This window comes from Eulemur rufifrons, chromosome 2, assembly GCF_041146395.1.
Source record: "Eulemur rufifrons isolate Redbay chromosome 2, OSU_ERuf_1, whole genome shotgun sequence".
NCBI classification, from domain to species: Eukaryota; Metazoa; Chordata; class Mammalia; order Primates; family Lemuridae; genus Eulemur; species Eulemur rufifrons.
The window spans coordinates 101,302,488-101,314,096 of record NC_090984.1 but is presented as its reverse complement, the minus strand read 5'-3'; the positions used below and the strand labels follow the sequence as shown (position 1 = coordinate 101,314,096).

The 11,609-nt window shown below is 36.5% G+C and overlaps 1 protein-coding gene across 2 annotated transcripts in view; it reads right to left on the bottom strand.

The window, feature by feature from the left end:
* Positions 1 to 8,200: 8,200 nt before the first annotated feature.
* YLPM1 (YLP motif containing 1) overlaps positions 8,201 to 11,609 on the bottom strand; it is a 61,664-nt gene continuing 58,255 nt past the window's right edge. For both annotated transcript variants that reach the window (XM_069488975.1, XM_069488994.1), the window contains 2 exons: positions 10,060 to 10,242; positions 8,201 to 9,738 (listed from right to left, as the gene is read on the bottom strand). In XM_069488975.1, coding sequence (XP_069345076.1) covers positions 10,096 to 10,242 — 147 coding nt within the window. In that variant the 3' untranslated portion in view covers positions 8,201 to 9,738; positions 10,060 to 10,095. The remainder of the gene's footprint in view (positions 9,739 to 10,059; positions 10,243 to 11,609) is intronic.

The window sequence follows — 11,609 nt, the reverse complement described above, 5'->3', positions numbered from 1 at the left end:
TATTTGTTCCCTCCCAATAAGCCAGATTCTCCCTGTGCCTAAGCTATTCCTTGGCCATCAAGCACCTTTGGAAACTGCATTAACTCTCTCAGGCTAGGTGGCTTTTATTTTGCACATTTTAAAAAGAGCGTGTTATTAGTAAGTATCCTTCCAACAACTCTTCCACACCTGCAAAGTTAACCAACAGATCAGGGCTTTCGGAAATTGTGTTTAATGAACCTATCTTCAGCTAGATATGAAATAAAATCTAAAATGTCCGTTATCCCACTGGTTCTCAAACTTGGCTGCACTTTAAAACTACAAGGTGTCCTTTAAAAGGTACCCTAGATTCTGATTTAATTGCTATGAAATGTTGCCTGAGCTTTAGGAGTCTTAAAAGTTCCTCAGGTAAAATCCACTGCTTTAGCATACAACTCTTCACATGGAACACTTCTCATATTTCATCATTCTTCCAAACATGCATATGTAGAGAAAGGAGTAATCATATTTGAGTGCTTATGGAATCTAAGCAGTTATTGCACTGGAACCTTACCAGTCCATGAGTTAGGGCCTCCAGTGTCAGGAGCCTTCCCTCTTGCCCTGACAATAAATGTCAAAAGTAATGACTTTCAGGTCAAATAGAGACTCTACCAATTCACTCATATTCACGTCTAGTGAAAACAGAAGGCTCACGTGAGAAATAGGAAATCCTCAAAGCATGTTCTTTTAATAAAAGCTTTAATACCCAAACAAATGAACCAGATCCTATCAAGAAAAGTGAGTGTTCCAGACTTAACTAATTTGAAAAGGGTACAGAACCAAAAAACTATATTTTCTAGGATTATTCAAACTAGTATTAAAAGAAGAGGTATGATGTAAAAAAATATTTTCATAGCATTGGTGGATCCAGTTGTCATAATTCCATAGGGAGCAGAGAATGACTTGGAAAAAAGAACTTCATGATTAAAGATTATCTTCCCAACTGACATTTTAATTTCTCCATGATTGAAATGCAGCACCTATTCCAAAAACATATTAGTTTTGGACTATGACTATTTCTTAGAACCTATTTTGCATCTACATCAATTTCAAATCTAGATTCAAAAGGCAGAATTCAAACGAGGGCAGAATATAAAGTTGGAATTTTAAAATAACAGGAATTTTTTTGGATACTCCCAACATTAAGTTAGACATGCACATAATTATTAGGAGGACATAAAAGGAGAAATTGTTTTCCCAGTGGCCCAGTAGTTCAATTCTTCTGTATTTTTTCTGGGAAATTTTGAAAATATGCCCACAAAGGGCATTTAGAAGGATGTTCAATGCAACATTGTTATGACGCTGAAAAACTCACAAAAAAAAGGAAAAAATAATCGATTATATACATATCATGAAATATACACATATGCATGTATTTATATATATATTTATATATACATGCATGTGTGTATCCAAAACAGTGGGTCTGCAAAACACTATGTAAAGAATATCACTTGTAAAACATAAAACTATATTTTTATAGGTACATACATATGTATACAAATGCACAGAAAAGATTTAGAAAAGCCACACTCCAGTAATGGTAACAGTAATTACTTCTAAGATCTAAGGTATTTGTGCTTGGGGGGAGTGGTTTTATCTGTAGTATTTTCATTTTTTGTATGAAAATGAATTCATATCTTATAGCTGGAACAAATGAATTTAAAAAGATAATGCCCAAAACCATTCTTTAAGAAATTAAACATAAGTATACCCACCTTGCCAGCGACAGGTGCCAACAAAGAAGCTTTAATGACACGCATCCTTTTTCTCCAGTGGAAATAGTAGAAAGCAGGGGAGAGGTTAGAGCAGAATTTTCTGATCAAATTTGCATCCTGGTATGGCCACTCAGCTGCTCCACTTAACCAAAGGAAATTCTCATTGTCTTCTCTCCCTGGGATACGCGTGTGCCCACTATTTAATTGTGTATACACAAGGTGCTTACCTGCATCTTGAGAAATGGAGGTACTGGAAAGATGTCATTCAGGGTGACTGGGGAGTGGGGAATATTCATGCTTCCATGTGCAAGCAAGCAATGGACAAAAATTAACCTATTGCAAATTCAGTATCAGCATATTACAAATACAACTGCCATCTGGCTCAATGAAAACAGAACTGCTTTTCCAAAATAACAGTAAAAAGGTTTTGGTCAAAATATTTATATGTAATGTATGTAATATAACCTGATGTTTCCTTTCCTACAAGTATCTTCATTGCAGTAACTATCTTTCAGAATTTTTCCCATCCTTTAGGGTATATGTCAGAAGTCCCAAAATGATGGCCTGTTGGTAACATGTGGCCTCCAGATGTGATTTGTTTTGCTTCTACTGTTATCTCCACAGTATTTTGAAAAGATTATTTCACATAAAAATTCAGATTTCTACTTTATGTTCATCTGGTAACACTGGGTCTATCTTTCTTCATGACAACCCCTGGCTAGAGAACTGTCTCACTGAGACAGGACAAGCACTCTGCATCATCTCAGTCTCCACCATGCCCTATTGCCTCCCCAACACTCAGGCCGAGGGTCAGTTGCCCTGTAGTATTCTGCTTCTGCTGTCATTTTTCTCACAGTAAAGAAAAAAAATCAATAAAATACTATACTTACATCTCTACCAAAAGTAAAACTAGAGAGTGCCAGATGTTTCAAGAACAGGAAAGAGGATATTTTTCCATGACAGTGAAGAAAATATTTTTACATGTCTAGTTGGCACGGTACGTTTCTGTTGAAAGAATATAACTAAACATATCATTATGAAACTACTGGTCAATTCTCTCATTTACAGTATTTTCCTGTCCTTTGTAGGCATTTCAATTTACAACGCCTAGTTTATATATTATGTATGGATACAGAGACAGTGAAAAAACAAAATAATTGTCTTTGTAATTATACACATATGGATCTAGATGAATTAATTTTATATTTAAAATTCACCAGGTCATCAATTCTAAATATGCTTGTTGAGCATCAACTATACATAATAGATATTGCTTATTAGGTGTTGCAAGGATTGAAGAGTAAAATAGTTCTTACTCTCTAGGAGCCTGCAGTTGGGAGTGGGACAGGAAGAGGAAAGGACAGATAGGTACCTACTATTAATAGAAAGGCAAATTAAGAGAAGATGGTAGGACAATACAAGCAAAGCGCTATGAGAGCTGGGAGGGAGAAAATAAGATGAGGAATAGCTTCAGGGAGCTGGGCCTTCAGATAATTATAATTTCTAAAGCATTAGAAAAGAAAGGCAGAAACACGAGAAACTGTAGGGAATGCTCAGGGAGCAATAAGTCTCACAGTGTGTCTGTAGTGTAGTGTACATGTAGTAAGAACAGCGGAAGAGGACGCTGGAGAAATGGTTGGGATTGTGTTACTGACATTAGACTTCAGTGTCAAGTTGATGAGTTTGTCCTTAATAAGGTGAGTAATGGGGAACTACCAAGTGACATAGGTAAGAGGTGCATCACTGTGGCAAAAAGCAAACAGGCATGTCAGAAATTACAAATTACAGAAAACAAAATTACTGCTATAAGTTATCTGCGAAGCAATACACAAATGATTTTCTCTGTAAACTCCACTGTTCTTGTACAATAATTGAATCCAATACTCTTGTTAATTTTTAAGCTACTGTGATTAAAGAGAGTTACCTATCTGAGATCCTAGGTATACAGTTACTTTATACTTGTGACAGACAGTTCAAAGACAACAGTAGAGGTAATCACATTGTTCCTGATAGAGATATTTAGATCAGAATGTACTTCCAGGTCCATAGAGTTTAATAAACACACACACATACACACACGATACTGGAAAATTCACCATCCTAGAATATACGAAGGTCCTCATAAAAGAGGTGTTATAGTTAAGTAAAAAGAAAGTGCCAGGTTATGAACCAGGAATCCCAAGTTCTAGCCTTGTTTTGTCACTGAGTAACTGTGAGACTTTGAGCAAGTTACTTCCCTTCTTTCAGCTTAAGAAACTTCATCTGTAAAACGAGATTCGACCAAAACAAACTTCAAGGTTTCTTTAACCTATTCTCTAAATATCAAGAGTTTCAAACTGGCAGCCCTCAAGTCAGATGTGGCAGGCAAGCTGTGTAGGCCATTTACAAACCAAAACAAAAGATCCTAGCACTGAAATATTGGGAGATCTTACATAAAAATCCAGATTTTTCACTTCTCTTGAAAACCCAGAAAATATGGCAACACAAGACCCACATCCCCACATGGTCACAATCTGCTATGGCTAAGCAGGTGTTGCCTGCTTAACTGGATCTATCTAGTTCTCCAGTTTGCCATAGTCTCCTCACTCATTTGTTACTTGCCCAACTCTAAATGAGTTTGTGACCCCTGCCCATACACATAGGAAACATCCCCTGAATTTACTCACTCTGCAGATATATGAGCCATGCACTGAACTAGATGCTGTAAGAGAAAGAAATACTTAGTCAAGAAATACAAACTCACTGTCAGAAATAATAGATCTGAGAGTGAGATTTCAAGTTACAGCAGAAAATATTATTTCAATTCTTCAAATATGGTTAAGAGAGATCTGTAACCTAGATCAATACTATCAGGAAAAAAAGAGTATGAATATTTGGTAGAAAGTTCAAGCTTCTTAAGTAGAAGACTGGAAGTCAAGCTCCCATACAGTAAGCCATTAAATCCACAGGCTCTTCGTAGGATCTCAAATGCAAGGCACGGCTGGCAGGCAGAGGGCTGCCCGTAACTGCAGAAGTTCAGCCCCAGTCGTGAGAATGCGCCTTGACTATGGTCAAATGTGAAAGCAATGGACCTGCGAACCGAGATCAGATCAGTCACTGAGGTGCAGGCACATATAAATATCCAGGTTCCAAAACAGCGGCCTAAGGTCTTAACTCTCAATCATGTGTGGACTAGGAAACCATCAGAGTCTCTGGCCATTCTGGTCCTCTAAGACACACCATGGTTCTTTGCTGTGTCAGAATCCTATCATGCAGGATTTTCCAGGAAACAAGATCTGCCTTTGTTATCTCTCATTACTGTCATGGTCACTTGATAGTAGTTCACCACTGTGCTGTGCTGGCTCTTTAGCACTTGTCACCTGTTGAGGATGTCTACATAAAGGATGCCATCAGTATTGTTCCTTCATTGCTAGAAATTAGGCAAGTATAGGAAGTGGTAGAGTGACCAAGTATATATGAAATTCACAATTTTTGACAGCATAAACATCCATTAATGGAGACTTGGTAATTTAAATTATGGTAAGGACATAAAATATTCTGCAGCTGCAGAAGAGAATGGGATGGAATAATACTCAGCAGTAAAAAGGAAAGAACTATTGATACACATAACAACTTGAATGAATCTCAAGGGAATTATGCCAATTAAAAAAAGCCAAACGCCGATCCCAAAGGATTATATACTATATGACTTCAAATTTATAACATTTTTTGAAAGACAAAATTACAGAAATGGAGAACAGATTACTAATTGCCAACGGTTAAAGATGAGGGGTGGAAGAGTAGGAGAAAGGTGAGAGTGGTTACACAAACCTCCATGTGATAAAACTGTATACAAATATACCCACACCATATATTCCGTGCCATGAAAATAGAAATATAGTTGAAACAATTTTTTAAATTTTTCAGTAAACCTCCTGATAATAAGAAAATACCTTTGGAAAACTAAAGAGGGAGAGGGGAGAGTGAGAGAGACAATAAGGATATTTTATATATGATCTGAATGACCTAAGATGTATTGTTAAAAGAAGAAAATAAGGTAGCATGTGTACAAAAACCAGGTAAAAAATGTTAATGCTTATCCACAGATTTTTTCTCAAAGGACACAAAAGAAACAGTTAACATTGATTGCCTCTACAGATGGGTTAGTGAGAGGCTCAGGGTTGAGATGGAAGGGACACTTTTAAACACTTCTGAACCCTCTGAATTTTACACCATATGAATGTATTACTTATTAATAATAAAATTACTGTTTTCTTTTTGAGTATGTGAAGATCAAGGCAAATCAATGCTTCAGTGCCCTCACCTGTTGTGGCCTGGCAACTGCTTTCTGTTATTACCCCTGGGTAATCAGCCTTTTGCACCTGAGCCTCTTAAGCTTTCATATTGGTTCTGAAAATCAGTGTCACTCATTACCCAAAAATGCTTCTTCTGTGTAACTCTTTCAACCCACACACACTGCGCTATTTCACATGGCATAGCTCAGTCTATAGTAGCTGAATATAAAAGGTGATAACTATCTTTAAGCCAGCTGGACATTGTGAATTTCAAAAAGAGCAGGTGAGCACAAGTAAAAAAGTAACGATGATGATGACAGCTATCACTTTTTGAGCTTTTACTATGTGCTTGGTACTGTGCCATGCAGCTTACATGCAGTATCTCAATTTAATCTTCACAGCAACCTTAAATAGGTGTGTTTTATTGTTTTCATTTCATAGATGAGGAAACTAAAGCTCACATAGGTTGAAAGATTTGCTTAAGGTCAAACAGCTTCTAAGAAGAACCCGAACTTGTACTAGGGTCTGTCAATACTAAACATGAGGAATCATGTTCCTATGGTTTAGTAAAACCCATCTCAGTTTGGTAGCACAGAATTAAAACTCTATCCAAAACAGCTGTACCATCTTTTGTAGCTGAGAACCTGTCACTTTGTACAGTCCTAGCAATTAAGCCGGGCTCTAGACATTTATTACAAAATATCTGCAACTTGTAGCAGTATAAAATACTTAACAACACAAAAGCTGAGGGGGTCTCCAAAGCAAGAAAATCTAAGCTGAAATTTTTAGTCAATACAATTCAAAATTTAATAGTTGGTCTTCAGATAAGATGGCATCTACTTTGGCTTGCCCAATCAATGATCAGAACTCTTTCCCAGGGGAAATTAAATCCAACCAGAAAACTTAAGATATTATCTTTGTCAATAAACTTCTTCTGGACTAATCATCCATATCTGACTCAAACTCAATCTTCTATAAAATTATGTGAATCAATTGTCAACAAATAGACTACTGTATATTACTGATGGCTTCTACTTTCTGTAATTAGTCCCCAAACATTTTGAATATGTCAACCCTAAATAAATAATTCTCAAACTTTTCTCAAATTATTTACCAAGTTCTTTGCACAGGAAGTTTACAAGTAAAGCTGGATCACTGAAGTGAGAATGTTTACATTTAGTTTAAAACATCTGAAAGGCCCACCAAGATACCAGTAAACTTCCCCCATATCTGACCAGTTTGTATTAAGACACATGACACCACAAAAATTTTAAAATGTGATTAAAATAAAAATTTAAAAACATACCAGCAGCTTTCTGAGAGAGGAAAAACAATGTTAACAAAATTAAAATAAAATGCTAGCAAATAAATGGAATCCAAGTTTGGTCCTCTGTATTCCCAGGGTACTTCTTAACAAACTTAAAATATTTGCATTACCAAGACATTTTTCTATCCACACTAAATTTCTCCAAGATGCCCTTGGACTTTCTGTTCTATTCTGCTTCCAGTAGTAGTGCAAGTTTAAGAATTTCTTAACAGTCCCATATTGGACTAACAAACTCAAATATCAATTGGCTGTCTCTATTATTTTCTTTTTGGTATCTAATCTTTTTTCGTTAATCTCCATGCACTGAGGTTATTTGTTACACCAGTTTTCTAAAGTAGGCAACACTCTACGTTCATTCCCTAAGGTCACGTAATCTATAATATACCTTCTAAAAACTGGCAGAGGCCATTTCGGACTCTGTTGACTCTTCCCCAGCCCTCTTGGTATAAGAGCACTGACACAGAGCCATAGCTGCAAGGCAAACACACACACACACACACACACACACACACACACAATTACTCATGATTCAAAGAGATTCATGAGTAATTGCCATTCCTCATTTTGTTGGCATTCTGAATATTGTCAGAACATAAAAAGATGAAGGACAACTGAAGTAAGGTACCCTCCAAAAGAACACACAGGTCTCCAATTCTTCTGATCTAGAGAACACATTCTGCAAGTTTTGTTTTTGATGAGAACAGACATTGGGTAGCTTTAGTAAGTAATAAATGAGTCTTTGTATAAACAATAATTCTATTTGGCTATCTTGTGATGTACCTTCACTCAACATCATAAAGATAACTGAAAAAGATTAGTACACAGAAATGTATTGTAGGCCAATAAGCAATCAAAATAGCTTATTAAATACTATAAACAGAAGTTATTTAATGTAGCAATTTATACATTCAATATTGACTTGCTAATGAATGTAGTCTCTTGTGCTTAAAATTCAGAATTTCAGAGACGATAAAAGTACAGAAAGTTGTCAGGATAGCCATTCTATTGTAATAACCATAATATCAACCATAACACCCAAAGTGTTATTATTCAAATGCTAGTAAGTATGAGCTCTATTCACACAGTTTTTACTGTAGGTTGTAAAACTAAAGGATTTTCATCAGTAGACCAAAGGAGAACATTTCAAAATATTGAAGTCTTTAGTGAACACATTTACAAATTGCTGAACTGGATTACAAAATGGAAATGGTGTCTGAGGAAGAAGGCTCTTCTCTATCTTCTTTCATGCTCAACGATGACTTTCTTTCTTCGCAGAATAAAAAAGGGGAAAGAGCCCCTTTTCTGTGTTTAAGTAGGAATGATATTCGGGTTTTGGCTCTTTATATTTCTGGGTTCCACCTGGTATTATCCTCAAGAGAGGAAATTCTGTGCAGAAGGTCATGGTTTGCAATAATGAGCAATCTGGCAAGAACCTGAAAACTTGATAGGCTTAAAGGTTGTGTGCCAGAGGGCTCTGCATCTCCATACTCCTCTGCAATCTTGATTTAAAAGTTAACAATTCAAGTTCAAAGTAATGCAATAAGCTCAAGTTCCATGGAGCATTATCAGTTCTGTCTACCAGCATTCAAAGCCAAATCAGGAGAAAAATCAAAACCTAACATAGCACGAAGGGAGAAAGTGAAAAGAGGAAGGAAAGAAGAGAGGGAAGAATAGAGAGAGGATCAAAAATTTTATAAATAAAGCTTCATGTTACAGAACAGGTATGCTCCAGGAAACTGATAAATAGTTGAACTTGGTCTCTATCAATCTTCAAGACACAAAGATAGAGAAAGAAATTAGCTATAAGACTAAGATGAGTGTTTTGAACAACAATGAAACGTGTTTTACAACATGTGCTACAGAATCACTGACCCATATAATATTCAATGGGGAAGGGGTTTTGGAATGTTCAGCTAGCAATTAGGACACATCATATTTAAAAAGCAATAAAAATAAAATTAAGAAAACAAGAGAAAGGGGCCCATGCTGTATAGCCCATGAATCTCATCGGCTTTATCGTGAAAGTTTATTGTTTTCAATCCTAGTACAATCAGCTACCAGTTACATACAGTAAAAAACAAAACAGCCACAAAGCAATGATGATAGAGATAGTCTGTGACATTGTACAGTGGAGGAAATCTTCTCTGTTGGAATCCTCCAGCGGATCCCCACCTGGCTTCGGCAGTTAAGCTATCACTCCCTCCCTCCCCAAAATAGTTAAAAAGAAAAATTAACATCTTGCTTGGGTACAGCAAGATTCTAATTCCTCTTGGGGACACTGGAGAACTTTTTCAAAAAACTAAAGTAGTAGAAACAAAATAAAAATCGAAACGTGGAAGCAAGGTGACACACAAAGAAGCTCCACGAGGCCTTGGCTTCAGATCACCTCAAAGCAAACCACCTGGAAAGAAAAGAAAAGGCTGTCACACCAGGAAAGAACAGGTAAAATGTTCAGTAGATTTTAGTATCACTCCACTCTATTTGTTCCCAAATGTACAGAATTCCAGTTTTTCTCAAGTCTTTTATTTTTATAAGTCGGCCAGGATGCAGAAAATTGCTTCCTTTTCTAATAGTCTGTATTGTAAATGTTAGCAACTAGCACATACTCTTTCAGAACTAGAAAACCATACAGGAAGAGAGCATTTTTAGCAAAGCATGCTGTCTATCTCAAACCCTTCGAAGCAACCACACAGTAGGCTCTTTACATGCTGTGTACCCTTACCTTACAGGAATAATGACTCCATTCAAAAACTAAGTCTCAAATATATTTGGTTCGATTGAGGGCTTTTTCAGCCAGGTGACCACTTTCATCTGTGATCTTCTCCCAATCAGTCTGTCCGACCACAAAACCTATGGCCCTTTTCCTATCTGCATCCTTCTTTTCTTCCAGGTCTGCCCATCTGACCTAAAAAGAACACAGCATTAGGCTGAGCTTTAACAAAAATAAATATACAAAGAGCCCTTCCCTCTCTGGATAGTCTAAGGGGTAGAATAACTTATTTGAAACCACAGTTTAAAAAATTAAAAATTAACCTGGGAAAATTGGAGAAAGCCATATATTTTAAGTCACAGAGAGAAAACTCTCTGGTCAATCACCAAATCCTAATCATTCCAGCTTCTGAACAGTTCACCTCTGATCTGTCCTGAACTCTTCCTCTCTTCTGCCACTCCTTTTTACAATGACCTCAGTTTTTTTTTTACCTGAAGTAAAAGCACTAATCTTTACCCAGTCTTCCTGTTTCTACTGACATCCTTCAATCCATGCTGACAGAATGATCTTCCTAAAACACAAAGTCGTGATTCTCATCTGCTTAAAATCCTTCCCCTACCAGATAAAGCCCAAGCACCCAGGTCCCTCTTGATCCGGCCCCCATCTACTCTCCTGCAGTATTTCCGGCCAGTGCCTATGGCATTTTATACAAGCAATACAGACTTCCTTCTAGCTCTCACAGCACATCGGGTCATTTCATGTCTCTGTAACTTTGCACATATATACTAGTCCTCTTCCTGAAATATCTTTTCCCTAACCATATCCACCTGGCAGGAATCTAGCCATCCTTCCCTGCTTTACCTCTCTTTTCCTTTGCCAACTGAATAATTAATCATTGCTTTCCTACAGTTATTACACTTCTGGATTTTGAAGTGTCTACTTTTGAATTTCCAGTGTATTGTAATTATCCATTTATGGATCTGTCTTCCCCAATAGACTGTAAACACACTAGATTAAGGAATGAGTTTTATTTATCTCTATATAATAAATATTTCTTTAAATTTAATCTTAGAGAAAACAGTGAGTTGGTATTATTACTTTCATCCATGAGATAATGAGACTGATTTAATTTATGGCAAGATTACAACTATAAATACATAGATCAGGAATATTTCCTAATGGTACTCTATTTTCAAAAAAACATACATTCTTATATACTAATAAATTTTCAAGATATATGCAGATATATCATATTCCATAAAAGTTCAAATACTTAAAGAGAAACTATGAAACTGTTTGCAGTGCATAGTACCAAAGTCTGCAGAGATTATATTTTAAATATGGCTTGTGATTTACTTATTATCTGTGACAAGGAGAGAGAACCAAAGCACAGAAACTCCATGCTCTTTACACTGGACCTGGAAATGCATCATTGCTCTGAGGTACACTATTTGCCACTTGCAAGACTGGTAATGAAATGACTAGGCTTCTCCTAACATCAACTACCTAGTCAAAGGGAAGATATGTAGGAATAACAGTGGAAAACTGACAACACATGACTC